Raw genomic sequence first — 12,918 nt, 5'->3', positions numbered from 1 at the left:
CCTGGGCTAGTGTTCATTTCAGCGTGCTTTTCTGAAAGGGAAAAGGCAGAGGGTAAAAAACAGGGCTAGGGCTCGTTATTTTCACAAATCAGATGGGGATAGCAGGGCCCGGGGGCCCGGTGGCTTCTGTGAGACTGACCCTTCCCTGGATTCTTGCTCAAATCATTGAGCTTCTGCTAGTGGAAGACTCCGGGCGTGTCCTGTCCGACAGGGAAGGCACTGTAGGTCTGGCCATGCCCGTGAGGGTGGGGAGTTCCCCTGACCCATCTCTGGGCCAATCCCAGAAGCAGAAATTACGATGATGGAAGTGGCAGTGCTGGCGTTTGCCTTGAGAATCGCCAACAGTGCGCCGTGTCCAGCTTGGCATGTAGTAAGTGCTCAATAGATACCCGTGGATCATCGCCTGATGGTCTGGCTCAAGGGTCGGGAATGAGGCACAGCAGGAAGATGAGCTTGGTGGGAATGGAAAGCATGAGTTGGGGTGGAGTGGGAAAGGAGTGAGGATAATGAGGGGGAAGAGAGCTGATCGAGTGCCTTAATGCCAACCGCCAGGAGTTTCTGCTGGATGCGGTGAGGAGTGAGCAACCATTGGAGGTTTTTGAGGAGTGGGGAAAGTTGCACAGAATGACGGTTTAGAGAAATGATCTGGCCAGCAGAATGAAGTACGAAATGGCCAGGGGAGAGGCTGAAGACAGAGGGACCGGCAAGGAGGCGGGGAAGGACAGGGGCACATTTGGGGAACAAACCAGTTGCCACTCCTGGATACCTCCCTTCCTGGCGAGTTGCAGCCTCACAGGAAGCAGGAGCCTCGGAGAAACTTGTTAGGAGCAGGCTCTAGTCCCGGGGAGCCCCCACCCTCCAGGGCCGCAGCTCCCCAAGTCCAAGCCCAGCCCGCCGGCCCTTGGCTGGAGACGGAGGCCTAGGCCGGCGGTCAGGGCGCCCCTGCGTATCTCACGTCCAGGTGATCAACTGGGAGAGCACCCTCCACATCCCGGCTCAGGTCCAGCTGAGCCCGGAGGCCAGCGATCTCATCGCCAAGCTGTGCTGTGCGGCGGAGGCGCGGCTGGGCGGCAACGGCGCCGACGACATCAAGGCTCACCCGTTCTTCGGCGCCATGGACTTCTCCGGGGACCTCCGCAGGCAGCCCGCGCCCTACATCCCCAAGGTGAGCCACCCGATGGACACCTCCAATTTCGACCCCGTGGATGAGGAAGGCCCCTGGGACGACGCCAGCGGCGACAGTACCCGGGCCTGGGACACGCTGGCCGCCGCCAACAGCAAGCACCCCGAGCACGCCTTCTACGAGTTCACTTTCCGGAGGTTCTTCGATGACAACGGGTACCCGTTCCGGTGCCCGAAGCCTTTGGGGGGTGAAGCTGCCCCATCTGAGGACTTGGATCCGAACCCCAGAGAAAACGCCAGAGCGGTGGGGGAACCGGCTGGGGGATGTCAGCCTGTCTATGTGTGATGGGAGAACGGTGGTGGAACCCCCGACCCCCACCCCCATCCTGGGGCCGGGGCGAGGTCATCCTGTCTGTGGGAACACGATCATGGAGCTCACGGCCCACCCCACTCTGTGGCCCTTTTAGACCCCTGAAGGCCCTGAGCCGAGCCCTCCCCAAGCTCCCTCAGGGCCCCAGTCCGTCTCGGCAAACGTGAGTCCATCGACGGAGACGCTTGAAATCCTGGCCTTCACCGAAAAACGGTCTTCCTGCCCAGCAGATTTCATTCCTCACTCCGGTCTGTGTATGAGCAGACCCCGCCCCCATCCCTCGAACACGCGACCGAAGGCCTCGCAGCCTATCATTAGACAGGTTTTTAGATAGAGTACCGTCTTGAAAGAGCACTTATATTTTGTTTCTATCAGTTTGTTTCCTACTAAATGATAGGGATTAACTCTGACAAATCATGCTGCTGTTCTCTTTCTCCATTTATATTTTATCCCAAGCACTTACTTCCCGTCTAGGAAAAGGCATGAAAACGGGAGAGCGTGTGATGGGAGGAGTCTCTGTGCAATAATGTAAAAAAGGAAGAGAGATCACCCTCTGCTCCTCGTGTTGCCAACGCCCGTGTGTTCACACTCGGGTGTGTGTATGAGACGTTTTGTTTTTTCCACTTTTCGAACTCCTGATATGACCGTAAAGCTGCTGTGGTTTTCTGTTTGCCAATTGGAGCGGAGGAGAGTGGGTGAGGAGGGGATGACGCGGGAGTGACGTGGCATCTCTGGTGTGGGAGGAATGTTATGTGAGCAGGGTTTTTCGATTTGAAATGACCATATCTTGCCCAACACAGGCTGGTCCTGTGAGTCTGTTGTGGCTGAGCGTCCATAGCTGCGGCGCTCTCCAGCGTCGCCCGGTAGGATCGTGCCGGCGACTTCCCTCTGAAGATTGTATCCCTTGTTGAGCTGTCCAACCCAACAATTGTGTGTGTATAACTGAGGACTGATTTGATGTCTCTTGATGTGATTGGATCATTTTTTGGGTCGGCTGTTTTACCACCTGCCATACTCTGAAATTGGGATGCTTCCAAGTGAGATATCGTCAGTGTGAACCAAGGAAATATTGGATCCCTTGCAATTCTGTATGGCCAGAGCAGGAGAGCAGTGGGTCTGGCCTTGCCTTACTGTCCCACACCTGCCTCTTTCCCCTCACCCCCGCCAACCTCCCCATCTCCACACACACCTAGCCTGAGGATTGGGGGGAATAGTACCCCTTTCTTCAAGGAGCCGCGTATATGACCGAGTCGGGTGTCCTGGACCGCGACTGCCTCGACCCCGGGTCACTGCCTCCGAGAGAACTCCAACGTCGACTCCAAGCTGGGTTTAAACTACGTCTTTCTTCCCACTGTAAAAGTGAGGACTATTCAAAGTGACATCCGAGCCCTAAAAATGATTAAGCCATAAATATTTGCATATAAATATAGGTGTATATATATTTAACAACATAAACACACCAAGTATTTCTTTATCCAGATTAGTGTAACTGTCCTGTTTAAAATGAGTTATAATATTTGAGTAAACTGTCCTTTGTTTTTTTTTGTTTGGGGGGGGGGTTTTGCTTTTTAAAAAAAAACCTGGCGCTTCAGGCATATTTTCCATTACGTTATTCCACGTATTATTCCTTAACGTTTGTAGCCTATCGTATCCATTGTGTGGAGCATTCGTGCCCGGCCACACCGGCAGGCTCCCCCGCCCCAGCCCAGCAGACGGTTCCTGCGAGCCTGTTTACATTTGTGTGGCGACGGCGGGAGCGAGGGCCTGAGGGTCCTCAGCCCGCTGCGGGTGAGCCGTGGCAGACAGCGGAAGGTTCAGTATTACTGCTTTTGTAGCCTGATACCATTTTTGTTATTTACATCTAGCCGACATTCTTTCATGTGGTAGGTTCTTTCTCAGGAACTCGATTTAACTGTTATTTATTGATGTATCATTGCCCCTGAAAGCTTCTACTGGCACAATTTATTATTAAAACTTTGGATCCCAAATCAGAGGCTGTAGTTTCTCTCCGCGATGCATAAATCCTCTCATCCCCTGCGGCCACCACCGGGCCCCAGCCTGGGCGGGCCGTCGTGGCCGAGTGCCGTGGGGGCACAGGTGTGGGCAGGAGAGTGGTCCACTGCCGTTCGGAAGGGTAAGATGGTCTTTCATGGATGCTCAAGGGTTCAAAGTGCACATTTCACTAAATCTTTCCCTTAATGAGGCCATTGCCATTCTCGGGATCTGCTCGAATGCTGCCAGATTCAATCAATCAAGTATATTTATTGAGCACTTATGTGCAGAGCAGTGTACTAAGCACTTGAGGAAGTACCAGAAGTTGCAAATTTCAAGGATTGCTGGCCTGGACTGGAGTTTAGGGACTGGGCCGGAGTCTGTATTCTTGATCCCCATCTCTCTCTCTTTTTGTTTTGTTTTTAAATGGCATTTCTAAAGCGCTTATTATGTGCCAGGCACTGTTCTAAGCCCTGGGGGTGGATACAAGGTAATGAGTCAGATACAGTCCCTGTCGCACATGGGATTTACAGTCTTAATCTCCATTTTATAGATGAGGCAACTGAGGTATAGAAAACTGAAGTGACTTGCCCAATGTCTCTCAGCAGACATGTGGGGGAGCTAGGATTAGAATACAGGTCCTTCTGACTTCCAGGCCCTTGCTCTATCCACTAGGCCACACTGCTTCCCCTGGCCCTTTGGGAACAGTGGAGTGAGTTGGTCGGGGATACATGTCTTTGTAGGGAGAGAGGCAGCGGGAGTCTGCTGGCCAGGTAGAGGGCTGAGTGGTGGGGTCACTACCTCCATCGCCATTGGAGGGGTTCCAGCAACAGGCCTATGGCCCCAACAGCTCCAACAACTTTCATTCATTCATTCAATAGTATTTATTGAGTGCTTACAATGTGCAGAGCACTGGATTAAGCGCTTGAAATGTACAATTTGGCAACAGATAGAGACAATCCCTGCCCATTGATGGTTTTACAGTCTAATCGGGGGAGATTACATTGTAATCAATTTGTAGCTGATGCCTCTGTCACCCTTTTCACAAAGATCAAAGCCATAAGACCTCAGCTCCCCACACCTCACGACATGACGGGACACCTCAGCCTCTCCACACAGGCCCACCCCACCCCACCAGACACACCAGTTGGGGTATAAGCAGACATTGCTCTGGCCCAACTGGTAAACCATTGTTGAGCATGATGCACAGAGTGGCTCAGTAAGGGCTGTAGTGGTGTGAGGTGGGTTGTGGTGATTTTTTTTTACTCTTTGGCAAAAAACAAGAGAAAAAGAAAAAAACAACCCACAAGAATAGCAGCAACAAAACATCTACTTGTTTCCCCGCAGCAGGAGGAGGAGTTAGGCAAATGAATAGGGAAATGGGTGTGGCCCAGTGGATAGACAGAGGGACCCGAGTTCTAGTTCCGCTCCACCACTTGTCTGCTTTGTGACCTTGGCCAAGTCGCTTCACTTCTCCGTGCCTCAATTACTCCATCTGTAAAAGGGGAATTAAGAGTGAGCCCCATGTGGGAGAGGGACTATGTCCAACCCGATTACTTTGTATCTATCCACTGCTTAAGACAACTCTTGGCGCATAGTAAGCGCTTCACCAATACCATTAAGAAGAGGGGGCTGAGGGGACATGTGAGGGGCTCTGGGGACCCGGAGATGAGCCCGAAGGGACAAGAAGCAGCGTGGCTTAGTGACAAGAGCGCAGGCTTGGGAGTCAGAGGTCGTGGGTTCTAATCCTCCTGCAGCTGTGTGACTTTGGGCAAGTCACTTCACTTCTCTGGGCCTCACTTCCCTCATCTGTAAAATGGGGATGAAGACTGTGAGCCTCACGTGGGACAACCTGCTTACCCTGTATCTACCCTAGCGCTTAGAACAGTACTTGGCACATAGTGAGCGCTTAACAAATACCACAATTATTATTATTATTACCTGGGGACGAGCCCGAGAAGAGGACATGTGAGGGGCTGAGGGGACCCGGGGATGAGCCTGCGGGGACAAGAAGCAGCGTGGCTTAGCGGCAAGAGCACGGGGTTGGGAGTCAGAGGTCGAGGGTTCTAATCCCACATCTGCCACTTGTCAGCTGTGTGACTTTGGGCAAGTCACGTCACTTCTCTGGGCCTCAGTTACCTCATCTGTAAAATGGAGATGAAGACTGTGAGCCCCACGTGGGACAACCTGATTACCGTGTATCTCCCCCAGTGCTTAGAACAGTGCTCGGCACATAGTAAGCGCTAAACAAATACCATAATTACTATTATTATTCGGGGACGAGCCCGAGAGGACATGTGAGGGGCTGAGGGGACCTGGGGATGATCCTGAGGGGACATGTGAGGGGCTGAGGGGACTCGGGGACGAGCCCAAGGGGACATGTGAGGGGCTGAGGGGACTCGGAGATGAGCTCAGGGGACAGGTGAGAGGCTGAGGGGACCGGAGGATGAGCCCGAGGGGACATAGTATGTAGTACATAGCACATAGTAAGCGCTCAATAAATACTATTGAATGAATGAATGACATGTGAAGGGCTGAGGGGACTCGGGGACGAGCTCGAGGGGACATGTGAGGGGCTGAGGGAACCGGAGGACAAGTCCGAGGGGATATGTGAGGGGCTGAGGGGACTCAGGGACGAGCCCGAGGGGACATGTGAGGGGGCTAGGGGACATGTGAGGGACTGAGGGGACTCGGAGACGAGCTTGAGGGGACAGGTGAGAGGGGCTGAAGGGACTCGGGGACGAGCCCGAAGGGACATGTGAGAGGGCTAGGGGACATGTGAGGGACTGAGGGGACTCGGGGACGAGCCCGAGGGGACAGGTGAGAGGGCTAGGGGACATGTGAGGGACTGAGGGGACTCGGAGACGAGCTCGAGGGGACATGTGAGAAGGCTGAGGGGACTCGGGGACGACTCCAGGGGACATGTGAGGGGCTGAGGGGACTCGGGGATGAGCTCGAGGGGACATGTGAGACGGCTGAGGGGACTCGGGGACGAGTCCGAGGGGATATAAGGGGGGCTGAGGGGACATGAGGGGGGCTGAGGGGACTCGGGGATGAGCTGGAGGGGCCATGTGAGGGGCTGGGGGGACTCGGGGATGAGCTGGAGGGGCTGAGGGGTCTCGGGGTTGAGCTCGAGGGGACATGAGAGGGGCTGAGGGGACTCGGGGATGAGCTGGAGGGGCCATGTGAGGGGCTGAGGGGAGCGTGTGAGGGGCGTCGGCGGCGTGACGTCCGCATGCGCGGGGCTCCGCTTCGGCTTCCTCCGGCCGAGGCAGGGGCCCCGGCGGAGGGGACGGGAGCGGAGGGGACGGGAGCGGAGGGGATCGGAGCGGAGGACAGGAGAGAGGAGAAGGGAGCCGCCCCGGCGGGGGACGGGCCGGCCGGGGCGGGGGCGACGACGACGGCGCGGGGGGGGGGGGGGGCCGGTCCGGGCGGCGATTGGGCGGCCGCGGCACCCGCTCCCACAATGCACCGCATGGCGCGTCATTGAAGAGAGACCATGATGGCGGCGGCGCTGGGGGCTCCCGAAGTCATCGCTCAGCTGGAGAACGCGGCCAAAGTTCTCATGGTGAGGACGCCGCCCCCGCCAACCCCCGCCGGCCCCGCCGCCGTCGGCCCCTCCCCGCCCCGCCGCCTCCGGGCCCTCCGCCCGACTCCGGCCTCCTCTCCGGGCCCGGGCCCGGCCTCCCTCCGCCCCCCCCCCAGGACAGCCCCGGCTCCCGACCAGGGCCCCGAGGGAGCGCGTCGGGCCGGGCCGGGCCGGGCCGGGCGGGGGTCGCCCCGTTTCCTCCCCCAAAGCCCGGCCTCGACCCGGGGTCCGGGGCTGCACCGGGTGCGGGGGGTCGCGGGGGGCAGGGCCACGTGGGCCCGGCGGCTGCGCCCCCTCCCTCATCCCCTCCCCGCCGAGCCTCTGCCCCCCGCTGCCCCCTTCCCCTCTGAAATGCGGCCACTCCCATGCATTCATTCAAACTAGTTATCGAGCGCTGACTACGTGCCGAGCGCTTGGAATGGACCCCTCGGCCACGGATGGAGACCCTCCCTGCCCCACCACGGGCTCACGGTCTAAACGGGGGAGACAGCAGAGCGGAACAGAACAAAACGACATCGTCCAGATAAATAGAATCATGGAGATGTACGGCTCATTAAGAAAATAAATAGGGTGGTAAATAATATGGACAAATATGCACAGGGCCGAGGGGAAGGGGGAAGAGCAGAGCGGGGGCTGGGGAGGAGGAGCAGAGGGAAAGGGGGCTCAGTCGGGGAAGGCCTCACTTCTGGGGGGTGGCCGCCGCCTGCAGCACGTGGGCAAGAATGGGGACCTCTTGGAGCAAGGTCATCGGAGTGGGACCTTTGTCCTACTCTGAGCATCCGGGAGCACCCCCCCCCCCCCGACGCCCCTTTATTCATTCATTATTACTATCGTGGTATTTGTTAAGCGCTCACTAGATGTCGAGCACCGTTCTGGGGTAGTAATAATAATGATGATGGCATTTGTTAAGCTCTTACTATGTGCAAAGCACTGTTCCAAACACTGGGGAGGATACAAGGTGATCAGATTGTCCACTTGGGGCTCACAGTCTTAATCCCCACTGTGCAGATGGGGTAACTGAGGCCCAGAGAAGTGAAGTGACTTGCCCAACATCACACAGCTGACAAGTGGCTGAGTTGGGATGTGAACCCATGGTATAATCAGTTTGTCCCACTTGGGGCTCGAAGTCTTAATCCCCATTTTATAGATGAGGTAACTGAGGCAGAGAGAAGTGAAGTGGTTTGCCCAAAGGCAAACAGCAGACAAGTTGAGGAGTGGGGATTAGAGCTAACGTCCTCTGACTCCCAAGCCCATGCTCTTTCCGCTAAGCCACGCTGATTCCCCTGCCAGGTGCTTGGACAGTACAGTTCAGCAATAAAGAGACACAATCCCTTAGTCTCTTAGTCCTTTAGAGACAGGCGCTTAGTGCTGTGTGCTGTGCACACAGTAAGCACTCAATAAATACGATTGAATGACTGAATCCCTGTCCACACCAGGCTTACAGTCTAGAAGGGGGGAGAGAGACATCAAAATAAGTAAACAGGCATCAATATAAATAAATAGAATTGTAGATATATATACACATCAAAAGAGATACATAAGCATTAATATAAATAAAAAGAATAATAGATATGTACATATATACACAAGTGCTGTGGGGCAGCGAGGGGGATAGAACAAAGGGGGAAGGAGTCAGGGTGACGGGGAGGGGAGGAGGAGCTGAGGAAAAGGGGGGCTTAGTCTTGAGGTCGAGAGTTGTTTCATTTCCCCAGTCCCATGGGTCCCTTGGACCCGCTGCTTCACCCAAGCCCAGCATGGGGCTGGTGTGAGGATTGCCCACTTCAGGAGGGAGGTGAAGAAGGGCCGGCTGGAAGGCGAAATCCATCCGGAAAGCTAGCCAGGAAAAGTGCTGTTGTTTAGTAAAAGTGGGCTTGGAGCTGCTGGTTTTGTAATTAGACTTTGGTCTGTAGAATTTGTGAAATTTCAGATGGGGCAAAGCATCCTGTAGCATGGAGAACTGATGCTGCAACTGTCTTGTTGCCTTATGTCTTTTTTTTCCATTTAGTTTATTTGGGTATCGATCAGAAGAGGACAATGGATAAAAAGTATTCAGTGGTAGTTATTGAGTGCTTACTGTGAGGAGAACACTGTACTAGGCGCTTGGGAGAATTCAGTATAAAAGTCGGTAGTCATGTCCCCTGCCCACAACAAGCTTACAGTCTAGGGAGGGTTAGAAGATAGCTCTGCTCAAATCATGAAAGGAGGATCAATAGATATCCCAGATTCCCATTAAATGATTAAATCCTTCAGGACCAGAATTGTAACTTCTGTGTTTTCCTAACCTCCCTGAGTTCCTTATATCGGCCTGTGCTCACAGGCATTCATTAAATACTTGTTGTTGTTCCAAGATACGCAAGCATCAACTCAAACTTCCTAAAACTATCTGAAATTGCATTAGAGCTTTCTGTTTCAGTGAGAAATTGGGATCTGAGCCTTCATGAGAAGGTACTGTTTGGAGAAATTGGTTCTGCTCCTCCAGTAGAGTGTCTCGTGAACTAATGACATACTGTGCCACGGTGATGTGCTGAGGGTAGAAACGTTAAAGTGCAGCTTCGCAGCAAATGACAATCTGTGTACCCAATGAGGCCAGGACTCTGGATACCACATTGGCCATTTCGGCCATAAACACTCAATAGCTTCACTTCACTATCCGTGGTGAATATACAGAGGACAGCTGTAGATATAGATACACATGCCCATTTCTGTAAGATCAGGGAGTGAGAAAAAGTGGTGTGTTATGAAACAAAACTCAGAGCAGCATTTTGGGAATCATTAGCTTCAACAGCATTTACTTGGGGGTGTATTAGACATACTAAAAACATCTGATTCAATCCCTGCTTATAGGAGTTTGCCATCTAAATGGGAATGATATCCGAGCACTTGGTGAACAAGAGCTATCTCCATTTTTCCCTTTTGGGAGTACCAAGAGAATGTCCTAAGCAGCCTTGCTGATAAGTTCAAAATGTTTACCAGCCCACTGCTCTCCTCTGGAGTGCACAGGCTGTAAAGTGTAGAAAGGTGGTAGCGTTCTTTTTCATCTACTTTGATAAACTAATACTTGCCTGGGTTTTTCCACCAAGGAGCTGTGGTAGAAATCTGGTTTGGATATTCTTCATTTCATGCCTTGTTGAAGGTTTGCTGAATTTCCTTCACCTTTGCAGCAGGCTTAGTTGGAAGATCATGAGACTAACTGCCAATAAAATAGTCAATTCATTTTAGGATTTCCAATTCCCACCCTATCCTACTCTACTATTTTCTCCTATCCCTAATAGATTTTAATGTCTGTTTTCTCCAGTAGATTGTAAGTTCCTTGTGGGCAGGTATCACGTTTACCCTTTCTCTTGTACTCTCCCAAGCTTAATACAGTGGTCCACACAGTAAGCGCTCAGTAAATACCATTGACTGATTGAGTATCCTAAATAGAGATAACCTCACTCATGGAAAAATGAGGTGGCCTCTCCCTTATTTCTCAGGCATAGAAATTGAACAGTAATTTAGACCAGGAGTGGGGTAAACAGATTCAACGAGGGGATCGTCAACATTTCTCCAGTAAATTCAATAGGGGTGAGGAGAGATTTGTTTGATCCTAGCATTTGATTCCTAGCATTTCCATTGTTTGGTGTAATTTCAGAAAAACTCACTTATTTTGTGAAAATGTGTGAAGTAAGCCTACTTTAAAATGTACTAATGACTAGCAGAAATTCTGTTGAAATCACGTAAGTGCCTATTTTATATTCCATTAGATGAGTGTGCATTTTCTCCAGTGGAAGGTCAACATTCGGTGTTCTGAAAGTTTTTGGCAACTGTACAGGAAGAAGGGATGGGTAAAAAAGGCAACATCAAACAGCACCAGTATAATAAGAGTTGCCTTTCACTTGCAGTTAATGTTCCAGAAGCTATTCCGAAGGAGCATCTCAGAGCATTTAAAGTGTGTCTGGTAGATAGTTGACTTACTTCCAAGTGCTTCTTTCAGTGATCTGCGCACAGGTATTGTTAACACTTGAATGGAATTACCAAGAATTCCATCATCTTTTTGGGGAATAGGATAAAATTGGCAAATAGTGAGCTGTTCATATATTTAAGTGATAGTTTCCAAACTTAACTCTTTCTAGTTCTGGATAGTGTGTTAGAAAAAGTTTCTATTCTTCTATGTCAGATATATATCCCGAATTCTCAGAATTTGAGATTTGGTAATTATTCTCGTGTCTGGTACTGACCACGGATGAACAGAGCTCTGTTTGGTGAGATGTGAGAACAGTAAGCATAACAGGATACCATGGCTATTCAGCTTGCTGGATATGAAACTAAAAGCAAGGAAGGCAAAAGAAGGGCACAGTCAAACAAAGCCTCAGACATTACTGCAATCCAGCTGAAAACTGGCAATAATAATAATTCTGGTACTTGGTAAGCACTGTACTAAGTGCTGGAGAAGATGCAAGATGATCAGGCCCCATGTGGGATTCACAGCTGAAGAAGGGAGAATAGATATTGAATCCTCATTTTACATTTGATGAAATGGAGATGCAAAGAAGTGAAGTGACTTGCTCTGGGTCACATAGCAGGTAAGTGGCAGAGCAAGGATTAGAACCCAGGTCCCCAGACTCCCAGGTCCGTGCTCTTTCCACTAGGTCACGCTGCTTCCCTACTGCCAAGGACAGACCCACAGGGTACACTGCCATCAAGAAGGGATTGGCTGTCTTTGAGACGAGGCGACAAAAGAGAAAAGAGCACCAGGTGCTACAAATAGAGTACAAGAACACCACAAGGAAAAATGATTTTGTGGGCCCAATGTGTCTGAGACTGGATTTGGCATCAGTCTTTTCAGTCCCACACACCTTCAGAGATGAACTTCACAGTCAGTGAGTTTTCTTTGAATACAAAGGACAAATGTTGGTATTGCCTAATGTTTCAGAATCTGGTGCTGGTTTGGTATTTTTTTTCCCCAATCAGTGTTGTTTATCGAGCACTGTATTAAGTGCTTGCCTTCTCCCTCCTTGTCTCTTTTTCTTTTCGGAGCTTTTGCTCAAGAGCAACTCCTTTCTTGATAGTGGTGTGCCACGCTTGTCTCTTCTCAGTGACCGACTCCCAGTTTTCAGCCGAAGTGCAGCGTTGTGTGAAGCTTCATATCAGTTTCTGCTGTCGCTCATTCTTCTTTACCTCTCCCATCCAGTGCAGCTGTGTTTAGGTGAGCAGAGCTTTAGTACTAGGAGACTCTCTGTAGGTTGAAGAACTTCACTGTTCGTGATCTTGTGTTGCCATTTGATAGTGAAAGTAGTGTGTAAAATGATGTTGATGGACCTGCTCGAGGAGCCAGATGTGCCTGTGTGGGATCTAGGCCGTAGAGCAGTAGGGAAGATCAGGCAGCACTAAAGCTCTGTCCACCTTTAGTTTGATCTGGAACCCGATACCATGCTGCCGCCACACTCTGACAGTCTCCCAAAGGAATTGCAAAATAGATCAGAAAGTGCAAATTAATGTAAAACAGAAGGTACATAAGTACTAGAGGTAGGTGTATAAATAGAAGAGGTAAAAGACTAGTTGCAAGATTGATACAACTGGAGGAGATTAATGAGGGAACACCTGGAGGAGATGAGACTGCAGGACTGCAGTTCTAATTCCCCAACATAAAGGAAAGTGATTCACAAGTGGCAAAATTGAAAAAATAAATAAGAGCACCAAAATAGTAGCCGAGAGGTGGTGGAGCCAGGTATTTTGGTATAACTTGAAATGCAAAAGTACTTCTTTTGTTTAGGTAGTAGAGTATCCCTAAGCTCTTGTGAGCATGCTGTACTAACTGGAATTTCTTTCTAGAGAAAATTAAATGATTTTTCTAACTGTCTTCAAG

The 12,918-nt window shown here is 51.2% G+C and overlaps 2 protein-coding genes across 4 annotated transcripts in view; both read left to right on the top strand.

The window, feature by feature from the left end:
• LATS2 (large tumor suppressor kinase 2) overlaps positions 1-3,480 on the top strand; it is a 43,244-nt gene extending 39,764 nt beyond the window's left edge. For all 3 annotated transcript variants that reach the window (XM_029047982.2, XM_029047983.2, XM_029047981.2), the window contains one exon: positions 962-3,480. In XM_029047982.2, the coding sequence (XP_028903815.1) occupies positions 962-1,468 (507 nt within the window). In that variant the 3' untranslated portion in view covers positions 1,469-3,480. The remainder of the gene's footprint in view (positions 1-961) is intronic.
• A 3,463-nt stretch (positions 3,481-6,943) lies between these two features.
• The window catches only part of XPO4 (exportin 4), a 58,108-nt gene continuing 52,133 nt past the window's right edge, over positions 6,944-12,918 (top strand). Inside the window, exon 1 of the mRNA XM_029048028.2 lies at positions 6,944-7,052. Coding sequence (XP_028903861.1) covers positions 6,984-7,052 — 69 coding nt within the window. The 5' untranslated portion in view covers positions 6,944-6,983. The remainder of the gene's footprint in view (positions 7,053-12,918) is intronic.

Source organism: Ornithorhynchus anatinus, chromosome 20 (genome assembly GCF_004115215.2).
Source record: "Ornithorhynchus anatinus isolate Pmale09 chromosome 20, mOrnAna1.pri.v4, whole genome shotgun sequence".
NCBI classification, from domain to species: domain Eukaryota; kingdom Metazoa; phylum Chordata; class Mammalia; order Monotremata; family Ornithorhynchidae; genus Ornithorhynchus; species Ornithorhynchus anatinus.
This window is presented reverse-complemented; position numbering and strand designations above follow the sequence as displayed.